The sequence below is a fragment of the Dama dama genome, chromosome 18, assembly GCF_033118175.1.
Source record: "Dama dama isolate Ldn47 chromosome 18, ASM3311817v1, whole genome shotgun sequence".
Taxonomy (NCBI): domain Eukaryota; kingdom Metazoa; phylum Chordata; class Mammalia; order Artiodactyla; family Cervidae; genus Dama; species Dama dama.
In genome coordinates this window covers 38,010,007-38,025,244 of record NC_083698.1, presented here as the reverse complement: position 1 = coordinate 38,025,244, position 15,238 = coordinate 38,010,007, and the positions used below count along the sequence as shown (strand labels likewise).

The window sequence follows — 15,238 nt, the reverse complement described above, 5'->3', positions numbered from 1 at the left end:
TCAGAATTTTCCACAGTTTATTGTGATCCACACAGTCAAAGGCTTTGACATAGTCAATAAAGCAGAAATAGACGTTCTTCTGAAACTCTCTTACTTTTTCAATGATCCAGTGAATGTTGGCAATTTAGTGTATAGAAAAACAATAGATTTTTGTATCCTGCAACTTTGCTAAATTATTTTTATTAGTTCTAGTAGAAAACCCATGATACAGATTTAATAATGCACATTATATTGCAACATTAATAATTTCAAGAATGTTTCATTTCTTTGTTTATTATGAGCATATGGTTAAAATAACAATTTGTTGCATTAGGATGACAATGTAGAATCTATGCTTAAGTACACATTTTAGAAAAGATTAGTGGGAGAATATTAGAACAAATGAGTTAACTCATATTTCAGCAGAAACTTCTATAATGTAAAACATATCTCAAATATGCAATGATAGTTTTTATATATAGTGTGGAATTTTAATTGTGAAATAGTTCTTGTTTGTTAAATAAAAATGCTTGGTGGCTAAAGCCAATGTCTGAAAATTTTGCAGGGAAGGAGTTCTCATTTTCAATTTCTTCACGTCATAGAGAAGGCTGATTTGTGTATAGGACTATGGTAAGATTCACTGGTGGTCCCTATATCACTTTCTGCTTTAGAAAGTGTAGTGCTTCAGTTCCCTTGAGCACTAAATTTGTTTAATAATAGACTGAAGGTTCTTTTTCAAGTATTTTGTTGTTCTTTAGTCCCTAAGTTGTATCTGATTCTTTTGTGACCCCCAAAGACTGTTGCCTGCCAGGCTCCTTTGTCCATGGGATTTCCTAAACAAGAATACTGGAATGAGTTGTCATTTCCTTCTCCAGGGGATCTTCCCAATCCAGGGATCAAACCCACGTTTCCTGCATTGGCAGGTGTATTCTTTACCACCTGGGAAGCCTTCTGGGTGTTAGATATGCCAATTTTTAGAAATGCTTACCGAGAAAAAATAATTATTGCTTTAGTAATAGTTATGAAAATAGTTCAAAAATATTGCTGCTATCATAATTGTGAATAAATATAAATATAGTAAAAAAATACCACAAGTGAGCACAAAAATCATTTTTAATCTGAGATTATTTAGAATTTCCTTCCCTCATACTTTGTGTCCAGGTGCAGAACTCCAGCCCAGTATAGACATCTCAGGATAATGAGGTCCAGAAAGTCTATGCAGAAATGAAAAGAGGCCATAGACCTCCTAATTAAATCTTAAAATAACATGGTAGAATATGGGTCTTTGAAAACAGATACTAAAATCTTCTGGGTAAAGAGTGGGACTTTTCATCATACCTTATGCCTTTAATACAGAAGACTGAACTTATCTGGGCCACTTTTCCCTACTCCAGATTCAGATGTCTAACTGCCTATTTGACATCTCCACTTGAATACCTTATAGGTATCACTAACTTAACATCGTCGTTTTCCCCACAAATGTGTGCCTTTCACAGTCTTCTCTTTCTCAGGAAATGCCATGCACATATTTCCAATGCTCAGTTCTGAAAAACTGGCTTATTTCTGAGTCCTCTATTTCTATACATCCCAACATGTAACACGTTAGCAGATTCTGTGAGCCCCATCCAGAATCAGAAGAGTTTTGGCCACCTCCAGCTCTACCAAGCCACCATTTTATCTCACTTTGGTCATGAGTTAGTAGTCTAATTGTCTTGCACCTTCTATTTCTTCTCCTCACATTTTCTTTCTATCCCAGGGCTTCGATCCCAGCCAAACCCACCAGATGAACTTTTTAAAACAAAATTCAAACAATACTACTCCTGTGCTCAAAAACCCTTCAGCAGTTTTCCACTTAACTCTAAATAAAAGTCCTTTGCTGATTTACTAAATCCTATGTCATCTGGCATTCTGATCCCATTTCTTCTTACATCCCCTTCGGCTCATTCCAGTATAGATAGCCTCATTCGTCTTGGTGGTGTTTTTTGGACAATCTTGGCACGCTCCAGCTCTAAGGACTCTGGTGCCTCTCTCTAAAATGCTATTCTCCCAAATAATGTCATAACAAAGGAGAGAAGTCCTGGGTGTTCATTGGAAGGACTGATGTTGAAGCTGAAACTCCAATACTTTGACCACCTGATGTGAAGAGCTGACTCATTTGAAAAGACCCTGATGCTGGGAAAGATTGAGGGCAGGAGGAGAAGGGGATGATGGAGGATGAGATGGTTGGATGGCATCACCGACTCGATGGACATGCGTTTGGGTGAACTCTGGGAGTTGGTGATGGACAGGGAGGCCTGGAGTGCTGTGGTTCCTGGGGTCGCAAAGAGTCAGACACGACTGAGTGACTGAACTGAAGTGAACTGAATGCATAAAAGGATCAGAATAATTTTGATATGCAGAAGTGCTGGGTTGTTTTAATCTGTCAAGTCCTTAAAGACCTGTATCTATATCAGAGAGAGAGGAGTTATAAAACATCATCACTCCAGTGACTTTACTTGAAAGATCATTGGTGCTCAAGGCTAGTCATATTTGCTATCTCCTGTGACCCTATGTTTCATAGGTTTTCCTCTTGTCACTCATCATGACCCATACTAAACTTTGAGTGAAAATAGCTGTGACTTTGACTGATCCTAAATTCCGCATATTCATTGCTTTATAATTTCATTACTGGTGTTTCCTTCCAATTTGGTGCAAGTTGGTTCAGGGTTTCCTTCCTAAGTCTTCTCTTGGCTAAAAGGCACTGTGCCTCAGACTACCTGAACCTCTTAATCTAACCAATAATTATACATTCACCATTAGAGGGGGTAAAGCATGGTTATCAAGGTTTTGAAAGTACTCAGGGTACCCATTCTGGAGTGATGCTCCTGTTGCCTGAACTAAGACAAGCATTTGATTCCAGAGGAATTAAATGGCACAAGGAAATCCTAGGAACGTTAGATTTAAGGATATCTGAAGCATATAAAACAAAAAAGATAAACATTGTGTAAATGTGAAAGTTAAACGCTGCTTGAAATATTTTAGGGGTTGCAGGTGGGGGATTGTGTTGCAGAGGAACTTTAAAATGAAAAAGGAATTTTTCCAAACTACTGCACTCTAATATTTCTGTGAGAATCCCAAGTTAAAATTGATCCCCTCCCCCCACCCCCAGCCCTCTGTATCCTTTGAAGTTTGTTTTTTATGAGTGGCCATTTTCTTTATTTGAAGACTACATATGGTGCTGAACACAGCTACTACTTTTAGTGTCATTTTTACAGGATACTGCAATAGAACTGATTCCAATAATGTGAAGCACTGCTTAACCATCTGATGATACTGATTTTGATTTTCAGATGAATATTTGGTACTCACCGCTTTCCGGTTGGATAGAACCTAGAGCAAGAATGGCCATCCCAGGCACAGTAAGGATCCCTTGCCAGGCAGCAGTCAGCACAGGCTGACCCGTAGATGTGGCAGCGATGCAGAGACACCTGGGCGAGTCCTTCATTGGAGCTCACATACAGCTGTTGCTATCAGAAGAATGACAGTGATTTATTTCAGATGTGGAAGTTAAAAGAGAACTTTCAGCAGGAACACATAATATATGCCCACAGACCCTTGGATGCATTTTGAAACAGTCTGAAAACAAGAAGCAAAGTACAGAAGGGTTTAATGCCAAAATAAATAGAATTTCCCTATGTTAATACGCCTATAACATTACCTGACTTGTTTGGGAAAAAAAAAAATCTCAGAGCACCATGTACAATGGTAATATGTTTTACATGTTGAGATTCATTGTTCTCTCAGATTTGAGCTGATGTATTACAGATTTAAACTGTGATGTTTGTTTTTCTCTTTGAATGCTGTCTCTTGGCAAAGCACAGGGGAGTGTTCTGATTCTTCAAGACTGGCAACTCATCACCTTGCAAATTTTAAAAAGTCAAGTCTAAAATGCAGGGCATTTCTAAGTTGACAAAAAATAGTAAGTATTAGATAAAATTTTTAAAACAATTTTCACCTGCTTTTGAAAGTGAATTACTACTCATTAGAGCGATTTTAAAACTATTTAGAAGATTGTATTTATATTTAGACATGTTTTAAATGTTCTGTATGATCCACAGATCTTCAAGGGCCTAGGTTATAAATAAAGATTCCATCTTCCTTCATTTGTACGGTGTCAAGAGCTTATTATGATACGGCCCCAGTGCTCCTGGCTATGTATAAAATGGTTCTCAGGAGTTGAAGATATAAGTTTCTAACTCAGAGTCCTCATTTTACAAAGGACTAATGATGTGTAACTCAAGTTAACAGAGAATTTCTAAGTTGGAACTTGAATATATGCACATGTGCACAAACGTGTGTGTGTGTGTTTGCAAATTATTTATAGATTCAAAATTAAATCAGTGAAGGCATCATTGGTCTAACAGATTCTTGAGGCATGTCTCTGAGATTCAGATCCCAGCCTCCAAAATTTGCTGGGTAACTTTTCTAAACCTTGGCTTCCTCTTTGGTAAGATCTGGACTATGTAGCGCTTACTCCATACATGTTTTGTAAGAACAATATAAGCACTAATTCCATATAAATTGCTTAAAATAGTTTCTGGCACCTAAGTGTTTAATGAATATTAAGTAATAGTAGTAGTTGTAATAGAGTAAACTACCAGTGAACAAGGTAGCAATTTATACATTTTCAATTCTAATTAATCATTTGAATCCCATCTCAGTTTACTGTGCCTAATATAAAATACTTTATTCAGATCAATAAATTTTTCAGCAAATAGGCTGAAAATTTCTGGTCCCCATTTGAGACATTCAAGCTATAAGAAAACAATTGTATGTTTCAATAATAATCATTTCCCTAGAAATATTTTAAATAAATGTTTATTGAGTACATTAACAAACAGTACATCAGCTTCATTAACATATTTCAAGGAAATGTATTTATTTGAGGAAAGGATACAGGTAATTTCATTCTATAAATAACCTTTTTTATTAATCTATTTTCTGTCATGGAATGCAAGGATAAATTAGAAAATAGAAGAGTATAAAATGAACAATAAATTTTTTACTTTGAGCATTAGAGAAGGTACTAAATTAATGAAATTTAAGTATATATAAAATACCATTGTCAATTTGCAGTTCTTTCACACTTAAAAAATAGTGCAGTATGTAGTTGTTAAAATGAATTCCCCCCAAATCAGTTACCTTGCCTTGAATATAATTGACTTAACTAAAGATTTTAAATTATCTATAATATAAGAAGTTGAGACATATTTAATACTCGGTTTTTCCTGTGTATGTGTGTGTTGTACATTGTAATTTAATGGAGTGGGCTGTGTATTACAAGTTTACCTGTTGAATTAGGAGCTGAAATCTATAATTGTATACTGGGCTACAGTATCACAAAAATGGCTTTGTGTCCATTTTGAATTTTGCTCTGATACTTTCTCTTTCCATTAAATCCATTTCAACAAAAGGATTCCCTGCTGACTTCAAAGACAATTCTGACTTGAGATCAGCTCCCTAGGAAATTGGGGAAAATGACAAATGGCTTCTTGCTACTTGGGAAAATGTTTGTTATGCACCATGCAAACATTTTGACAGATGAGATCTTTAGCTTCCTTGTACCCTATTTATTTTTCTTCGTAAAATTTAGTCAAGTGAAAACAGTACAAGACTGATTGGAATACTTACTTATCTATAACAGACCAAATATGGTGAAGAACACCAAAGTTATATCATTAGTTATGCTAACACATAAAAACTTCATTCCATATTCCAAGAAAAATAAGTTTTAGGCTCTTACAACAAGAGTTACCACTTTATTTTAGGCAATTTATATAAGTTAATTCATTTGGGAGAAAAGCATTACCTTGCAGAGGCAGAAGTAGGTCAGTGAAGTTAAATAATTTATTTATAATTTAGGGTCAGGTTGGTATTCAAAGGCACATCAGTCTCATTCTGAAGCCCATCTCATTTTTGACTAAACTGCTCTGCCCCTTAGAACATTTGCTTAAGAGATAGTGCCTTTGAGGTCTGGAGAGGTGCACGTTTTGCAAATGTAGAGACTGGAATTGGGCTTTTTCTTTCCATGATCATTGTGTATCAGCATGTGCAGGTGCAAATTAGATCAAACATTTCTGATAAAATCATAGTAAAACATTTATTCCCCAAATCCTGAAGCCTGATATAGCTTAGATTTGAGACATTCAGATTTTCAAGTGACATGTAAACCTTATAAAATAGTACTTTCTTAGAAATAAGCATAAAAGAATGCACTGCACATTTGAAACATTTGACAGTAGCAGGAATTCAAAAGAGGAAAAGAGGATTGATTACGCATTTCAAGTCCCTGAGAATGCTTGTGATGTTATAGTAGCCCATATATTATGCTAAATTCTTTCTTCAGAAAGATTATTTTTATTTTGGTTGGCTTCACGCACTGTAATATTTAAGAATAGAGGATACTAAAAAACTGGAGTATCTTGCTGCATATATATATACACACACATACACACACATACATATATATTCTACTCTAATTAATTTCTGTACAAAAATAAACCTAATTTGTCTTCCACTAAAGCTAGTAAATTCCATATCAAAATTAAATGTGTGGTATATTATGAACAGTATTAATTATTTTGCTAATACTAAAATTAAATTTTCAAAATTATAAAATACATTCTTCTACAATAGTAAAATTTTTACATACAAAGAAAATAAACATGGTTTTGTTTTTACCTTTTTGGATGAAATTTTCATTGTTGTTATAGGAGCATGATTCTAAAAAATAAAAAAAAAATTGTTAGCTGCTCAAATAATCCTTAAAAAGGATTTTACATGAAAAGACTTTTTATGCTAAAATTCAAGAAATCATTTCTCTCTATATGCACATATATTTTCAAAGTTTAGCAATAATTATCCATAAACTTCATTTCTTCTGTTCAAAATAAGGACAGATTTGTTACACAAATATATGCCTAAACTAAAAAAATTAGTAGAAATTATAACACATCTATCAATATAGTCATTAGAAATGAATGAAAATTAGCAAAACTTGAGATAATTGAAAAAACTGTATGTGAAATATTGAATGCAATGAATAATTCAGGATTGGATCTGGGTGCTTGTGTGGGGGGCAGTGGAATGGTACTCCATTTTATTCCTCCACAACAAAAGCATTTTGCATAAGACACTATTGTTCACCTGTCAAATGCTGCTATGAAAAGAAGTATTTGCCTGAACTAGACATGTATGGGTGTGAGAGTTGGACTATAAAGAAAGTTGAGCACTGAAGAACTGATGCTTTTAAACTGTGGTGTTGGAGAAGACTCTTGAGAGTCCCTTGGACTGCAAGCAGATCCAATCAGTCCATCCTAAAGGAGATCGGTCCTGAGTGTTCATTGGAAGGACTGATGTTGAAGCTGAAACTCCAATCCTTTGGCCACCTGATACGAAGAGCTGACTCATTTAAAAAGACCTTGATGCTGGGAAAGATTGAGGGCAGGGGGAGAAGGGGACAGAGGATGAGATGGTTGGATGGCATCACGACACAGTGAACATGGGTTTGGGTAAACTCTGGGAGTTGGTGATGGACAGGGAGGCCTAGCGTGCTGCAGTCCATGGGGTTGCAAAGAGTCAGACACAACTGAGTGACTGACCTGTACACTTATTAATCCTCTTAGTTGAAAACAAAAGAATGTTGCTAGGTAAGGTTTTATTTTGATAAGTGTGAATTAGTAAAAGAACCTAAAAGTTATCTTAAAAAGTTATCCTTTTTAAAAATTTCTCTGTTCTTAACTTTACTTCTTACATATCATTAGTCCTTTTAAAGATTAAAGATTAGATTTGTGATAATGTGATAAAGTTTTGTGAAGCTTCATCTGAGTAACTTAAGTGTGCACATGCTGCCAAAATCAACTCTGCCCATAATTACTTCACTTTCTGGAGTTATGTGTTCATACAAACATTTAAAAGAGAATATAGTGATATCTCTAAATACTCGATTGCAACAAATCATGACATTCATTTAGAAATGCACACACATACAGGGCAAGACTTGCAACTTATATCCACCTAGGGAAATATTAATAGTTGAATAGTCGAATTCAGGTTAAGTTTAGGGAAGTTGGGCATATTTTAAGAAAAAGTTCTGAAAAGAGGATTAAAGAAGATATTATGGTTCTGTGCTCTTTAAAAACAAAGTGCTTGGTTTTTAAAAGTTAAATGGAGTTTTCTGCAGTATATCAGTGTGACACTTAGCTAAGGATTTTTTTCCAATTTAAATGTATTATTTCCTCAAGTACCCATCACAGTATATCATACACACCCAATTATTTTTACCTCACCTCAAAAAATGTGACACAAACACCATGCTGAAGACAGTAACTTTATTTGGTAACTGTGTCTCTCAGTTTAGCCATATCAGTCACTGGCACACACATCCGGAAGAATGCTCAGGCATCCTTAGTCTCTCTTGGGTTGATTTCCCCCCACATGCATTTTGACTGACTCTATTTTTCCACTGAGAGTTTATTCTTTATGATGATAATACCAGCATAACTCATATAACAGATCATAATTAGTTAGCACATGATCAGAATACCTCACATTTTTAAGACCTTTCCATAAAGTATATGTTTGAGTTTGTGTCAAACTCAATTAACATTTTCTGATTATCAAAAAAAGATATTTCAGAATTAAAAATGAAGTGCTGAAATACAACCTTTTTGCTATCTTCAAGAAAACTACTGAATAAGATACTTCATATTATTTTGGCCATTCATGTTGCCCCTACTGAACTGAATGAGAAAAATATATGTATTGTTCGGTAAAATGTGATTTTGGTTAATCCAGTGACATTTCTTTACAAAGCAAGGCATAGAAATGGCACTTGAATGCACATGATTAATATTTTGTGAGCACAATACTAATCTACTAATCACAAGGAACCTGATGCCAAAGTTAGTCTAACGTTAAAAATTGTAACTTTAATAACATAATGGGAAACTGCCAAAATTACTCAGATTCTGTATTTGCTTTTTAAAAATATTTCTTCATATTTAAACTGTATTAGCATAATCTAACATCACTGTATCCTAGTCACTTATGTGCTTAAAATCCAGTATCTTTGGTGACTGTGGGAACATATATTAATACATTCTGAGTTCACTCAACTGAACAAGGCAACTTTCTGGACTAGCAATAATTTGTACTGAGGGGTTTTGAAGTGCTATTTTTACTCCAGTACAAGCTCACTCTGGTCTTTTGGTGTCCATGACCATTGTTTCTTAGTTAGTTTAGTCAGAAATAGAAGTTTGCAGTAGAATTAATTCCATACCAATGTTTCTTCAAAATCTGGCTGTGCTTTACTCATTTTTCCAAATGCAGCTAAGAGGGATCATTTGAACTATCAATAGAATGACATATACCTTAAGGATAGAAGGGTTTTCAGGACACCATGTACCTGTTCTCCAGGCTCACGTGTGTGTGTGCCTGTGTGCTAAGTTGCTTTAGCCATGTCTGACTCTTTGTGACCTTATGTAGCCCACCAGGCTCCCATGGGATTCTCCAGGCAAGAATAGTGGAATGGGTTGCCATGACCTCCTCAGGGGATCTTCTTGACCCAGGGATCAAACCTTCGTCTCCATGTCCTGCATTGGCAAAGGGTTGTTTACCACTAGTGTCACCTGGCCTGAATTTTCCTCTATGGGCCTTTTTTTTTGTTGTGTTTTCATTTCTTTTTATCCCAAATTCAAGGACAAAGAGAATAAACAATGCAATTCCAAGTTTAGACAGAACATGAAATTCTAAGCTTCAAGAGACAACAATGTTTGTTTTAACTAGAGTGACATTTGAATTGAAAGCAATAAAACAAGAGAAAACAAAGCAGTTTTTCTTGAAGTTCCTGGCAAAAAAATATGAGAAAGTTTTTCTAACAATCATTATTGAGGAACTATTTGGGTCTCAGTGGCTTGTAAAGCAAATGATAAAAGCCCTTTCAGGGCAGATAGTCTAGACCTTGACCATAAGAACTCATTTGAAAAAAAAATAATGATGACATCAAAATTCTTCAAGTTGTAATGGTAGCTAAAAAACTAATTTTTTAATTTTAAGATAACTTGAAATGTAAAAAATGACTTCAGAAAAATATTTGTTCTATACTTCTCATTTTATCTGGTGTTTCCTACTCTCAAAAATTTATAAATTCATTTATTTGATCTTTTATCAATTTTTTTCCTCCAAAGTGGTCATAAGATTACAGAATTCCATTTTTCATGCATGGGCTGATGCTAACAGAATAGATGTTCAAACCTTAAAGACTTCCAACTCCTCCAGAATGAGCTCACCGCGAGCAGAGCTGTTAGTAGGAAGAACCACCACCTTCTGCACAGTGCCCCGATCTAAGAGAAAGAAATGATGAGATGTAGGAAACAAAGGCATTAGGCATAAGACTACTGGCTTAACAATTTACAATATTGTTTATATAATTACTTAGTCATCAAAAATGAGATTGTGTACATTGAGCTATTACCATTTGCAATATTCTTATTTCACTGTAAGTCTTATATGTTTAAATTGAGATTAATTCAAAAGTAATTAATAGGAACATTTTATTACATTTTGCACATATGCAGTAAAGCCATTTAACTATGAGAGAGGAAAAGAATGTCCAAATGTTTTATGAAGTCAAAAGTTCTGTTTCTGAACCAAGTATGTATTCTTGAAATAGTCTTAACTTTAAGTTTGGCCCTTAAGAATATCACTCCTCCTAACCAACATTATAAAGTGACAGTCTCATATTTCTGTTAACATTGACATATAATGATTTGATTATGGGAAAAAATTACTATCTAAAAATGTTATCATAGAAAAATTATGAATGAATTTTTATAATTGTATTGTAAATCACTAGTACTAGAAATTGGCATTCGATCTGTAGCTGCAGAGAGTTTAGACAGTAAAATGTTTCATTCACAATTCAAAATAATTTTCAAAGCAGAAACATAGCTGTGGCTTTATTTCAGATGTGGCACCAAAAGCTAGGACAAACTTAGACAGCACATTAAAAAGCAGAGACATTACTTTGCTGAAAAAAGTCTGTCTAGTCAAAGCTATGGTTTTTCCAGTAGTCATGTATGGATGTGAGATTTGGACCATAAAGAAAGCTGAGCGCCGAAGAATTGATGTTTTTGAACTGTGGTGTTGGAGAAGACTCTTGAGAGTCCCTTGGACTACAAGGAGATCCAACCAGGCAATCCCAAAGGAAATCAGTCCTGAATATTAATTGGAAGGACTGATGCTAAAACTGAAGCTCCAATACTGTGGCCACCTGAACTGAAGAACTGATTCATCGGAAAAGACCCTGATGCTGGGAAAGATTGAAGGTGTGAGGAGAAGAGAACGACAGAGGATGAGACGGTTAGATGGCATCACTGACTTGATGGACATGAGCCTGGGCAAGCTCCGGGAGCTGGTGATGGATAGGGAAGCCTGGCGTGGGGCAGTCCAGGGGGTCGCAAAGAGTCAGACATGACTCAGTGAGTGAACTGATTCGTAGAACAATTCTATGATTTTCACAATTATCGTTTTCAGTTGGGCATGTTTCTTTAGAATATTTAAAGTATAGTGAAAGTTTCAAATTAGATGGGTCAAATAAACTTAAGTAAATAAAAAGGTACTTGTATTTGGGGCTTCCTTGGTGGTCTAGAGGTTAAGAATCTGCCTGCGACTGTAGACAACACAGGTTTGATCCCTGGTCCAGGAAGATCCCACATGCCAGGGAGCAACTAAGCCCTCAGGCCACAACTACTGAGGCAACTACTGACACCCACACACCTTAGAGGTCCTGCTCCACAACAAGAGAAGCCATTGCAATGAGAGGCCTGAGCACTGCAACAAAAGGTAACCCCGGCTTGCCACTACTTGAGAAAGCGCCAGTGCATCAGTTAAGACCCGGTGCAGCCAAGAATAAATAAGTTATTAAATCTTAAAAAAAGTACTTGTATTTCTCAATTAGAGACTGCCAAAACGAAGATGTCTAAGTAAATGTAATATATACAGAAACGTTACTCATGTCAAAAAATTTAGTTAAGAAAATTTCATATGTAATATAAGCATTTTCTAAACATATAATTATGTTATTCTACCAATCACTTAAATTTTAGGTTTTAAAAAAACTAGTTGTAACTTAGTAATGTGAGGTTAAAGTAAATTTGTGAGTGCTTTGAGAAAGTAGAAAATATATTTCCTCACCAAAATATGTTCCTGTTAAAATAACTAATGAGTTGCTTTGTGAATATCAAGTCATCACTCTCTTAAAGTATGAGCATGTAACTGTGAATTTGTAATTTTGACAGGTGCATTATCATCAGCAGAACTAAAGTATCTTTTAATTCTGTTGAGAAATGTCACTAAGAAGAGATACTTGAACTGAGTCATACAGGACTTAACAACTAGGAATCTATTAGTGATGAACTCCCGTTGTGGCTCAGTGGTAAAAAATCCACCTGCAATGCGGGAGGCCTGGGTTTGATCCCTGGGTTGGGAAGATCCCCTGGAGAAGGAAAAGGCTATCCACTCCGGTATTCTTGTCGGAGAATTCCATGGACTGTATAGTCCATGGGGTTGCAGAGTCAGACTTGACTGAGTGACTTTCACTTAAAAGAAAAATTTAAACCAATACCACAAGTCCCAAACCTCACATCTCAAGCTGTGCAATTACATAGCTAAGCATTACTCTGACATAAAAATTCCACTTATTATTTATAATCTCTATTTTATGAATCTAACTGTACAATAAAATAATTATTAATAAAAAGTAAACTAAGATTTTACCAACTAAAAAATTAAAACCTACTAAATAATAATAATGATGTTTAAACAGAAAAGACTTAGAGATTTTGTCCAAACAATCCTTGGAACTTTGCAAGGATACAAAGTTTAAACACCTAACTGTTAAAGTTTCCAAACTACACTCTGTAATACAAAATTCACTTCTTAAGCCATACTTAAAAATACGTAAAAATCCTAAAGATTTGTAGGCTCTAGATATAATTAAGAAACCTGAAATTTTCTCTGTTTCATCAATTAACTTCTTTAGAATTAGTTCTGTACCAATTTGTACTACTTTCTTGGAAGATAATTAATGCAGATATAAACTGGAAGTGGAAAAACATTTAGGCATATGGTTCAGAGACACACCACAACTGAAAATAGATGAAGGCGCTTGGAGGTGTTCCCTAGTTTCTATTAACAATTAGTCACAAAGAACAGTGTAAACTTCTATGGGAATAGAATGCACCAAAAACCCTAAAATTAAAGCCTCGAAATTATAACATCTAGGAAAGGATTTGTGTGGTATTCTGTGTGTGTATGTGATGTCTGTGTGAGTGGGTAGGTGAAAGATTAGGGTTAAAACTATCTTTGTTTTAGGTCATGTTATCATAAAGATTATACTTCTTTTCTATTTTTTAAGTCACAACAGAGTTTTATGGTTTCCGGCTGAAGCTTGCAAGGATCAGTGTCATCCTACATGACAGCAATGACCACTTCTTGAGTGGAGACAGCAGAAACTATGAGTGAAAACTGAGCACAATCCCAAATAAAGCTGCATGAAAGGGAATCTTGATTAAAGCCAAAACTATCAGCTTTGAAAATAATTTTATTAAGTATTCTCAAATGAGAGAACTGACTACTTTTTTTACCTAATGTTTTAATTAACTGTGTGTGTGTATCAGTTGCTCAGTTGTGTCCAACTCATTGCAACCCCTTGGACTGTAACCTGCCAGGCTTCTCTGGCCATGGAATTCTCCAGGCAAGAATACTGGAGTGGGTAGCCATCCCCTTCTCCAGGGTATGAGAACATTATTTTACAGAAATAATCATTTCTTCTGAAAAAAACCTATAACAAACATATTTTATTCCAGCCATTTACAAAATATAGCACAATGAACAGCTACAAAAGTGGGCTAATAAAAAGAAGCAAAAACTTACTTTTGACTCATTTGTGATGAAAGGTAGAACATTACTTTTATTTATTGTTTGCTTTCCTATTTTAGTTCTTTTTTGTTTTTTGTTAATGTGAGTAGATCTCCCTTGAGAGACTATTAAAAGATAAAAATATATTTTCTACCTAGTAAAACATCAATTTGTCTGAAATTCTTACAAAAAAAATCAGTTAATTTAAATATTAATTATCAGTTTCTACTGCAAAATTAAGTGTAAAAAAAATCATAGAAATGCAAGATCCCCATAGAGAAACAAATATTTAATGGATGCCTACTGTGTGCCTGGATCTATGATAAAAATACATTGTTCCAAGAAAATAAGTATGCATTTTAATTCCTGTACTATTTCATATTTATACTTGAATTGACACTTTATGAGGTAGCATACATCCAGAGTTCATTATACTGGTTCCTTTTTCATCTGTGTGTCACAAATGAATACATTTGTTCTCATTCTACATAATAAAGCTTTCATATACATAAATTAGAATAGTCATTCAAATTTGTGGATTCAAATATGAATGGAATAGTTTTAAATCCTGTGAGCATCATCACTATTAACAATTCAGATTTTATGAGACTTTGAACTTTTATAATAGGGGGAATATTTTAAGTAAAATAATACATAAACACAAAAAGAAAGTTGTTTGGATTTTTCCCAAACACTTAAAAGTGAAAGTGTTAGTCACTCAGTCCTGTCTGACTATTTGCGAACCCATGAACTGTAGCCTGCCAGGCTCCTCTGTTCATGGGACTTCCCAGGCAAGAATACTGGAGTGGGTTGACATTCCCTTCTCTAGGGGATCTTCCTGACCCAGGGATAGAACCCATGCCTCTTGAATTGGAGGCAGATTCTTTACCTTCTCAGCCACCAGGGAAGCCAGCTGCAAATGAGGAACTCTAAAGTTTATGGTAAGTCCAGCTCTGACATTTAGCCTAGTTTTCTAAAAAAGAAAGTTTTTATAAAACTGGACAATAATACTTTCTTTAAATTGAAGAATATCTAATTATCCAATGAAATCTTGCCTAAAATATCATACCACTACAATTTTATCATCCAAGATCAGTTCTCACATGTCAGCAAAAGGTTGGAAAATTTCTTCATTAGTTGAGTGTAAATAGCTCTACCCCTGTCTGTTTTATTCATTGGCCTTTTTTCTGCAGGCAGACTGGTGGCTCAGACTGTAAAGAATCTGCTTGCCTTCTACAGCTGCCAAGAATATACAACACTCAATCCCTTTCTCAGATCTCTCTGAGTATATCTTTATACC

At 35.0% G+C, this 15,238-nt stretch overlaps 1 protein-coding gene across 1 annotated transcript in view; it reads right to left on the bottom strand.

Annotated features, from left to right (window-relative positions):
- Positions 1 to 15,238, bottom strand: part of SEMA3C (semaphorin 3C) — a 203,845-nt gene that overhangs the window by 14,472 nt on the left and 174,135 nt on the right. Inside the window, exons 13-15 of the mRNA XM_061165145.1 lie at positions 10,273 to 10,361; positions 6,700 to 6,741; positions 3,328 to 3,485 (exon numbers count right to left, since the gene is read on the bottom strand). Coding sequence (XP_061021128.1) covers positions 3,328 to 3,485; positions 6,700 to 6,741; positions 10,273 to 10,361 — 289 coding nt within the window. The remainder of the gene's footprint in view (positions 1 to 3,327; positions 3,486 to 6,699; positions 6,742 to 10,272; positions 10,362 to 15,238) is intronic.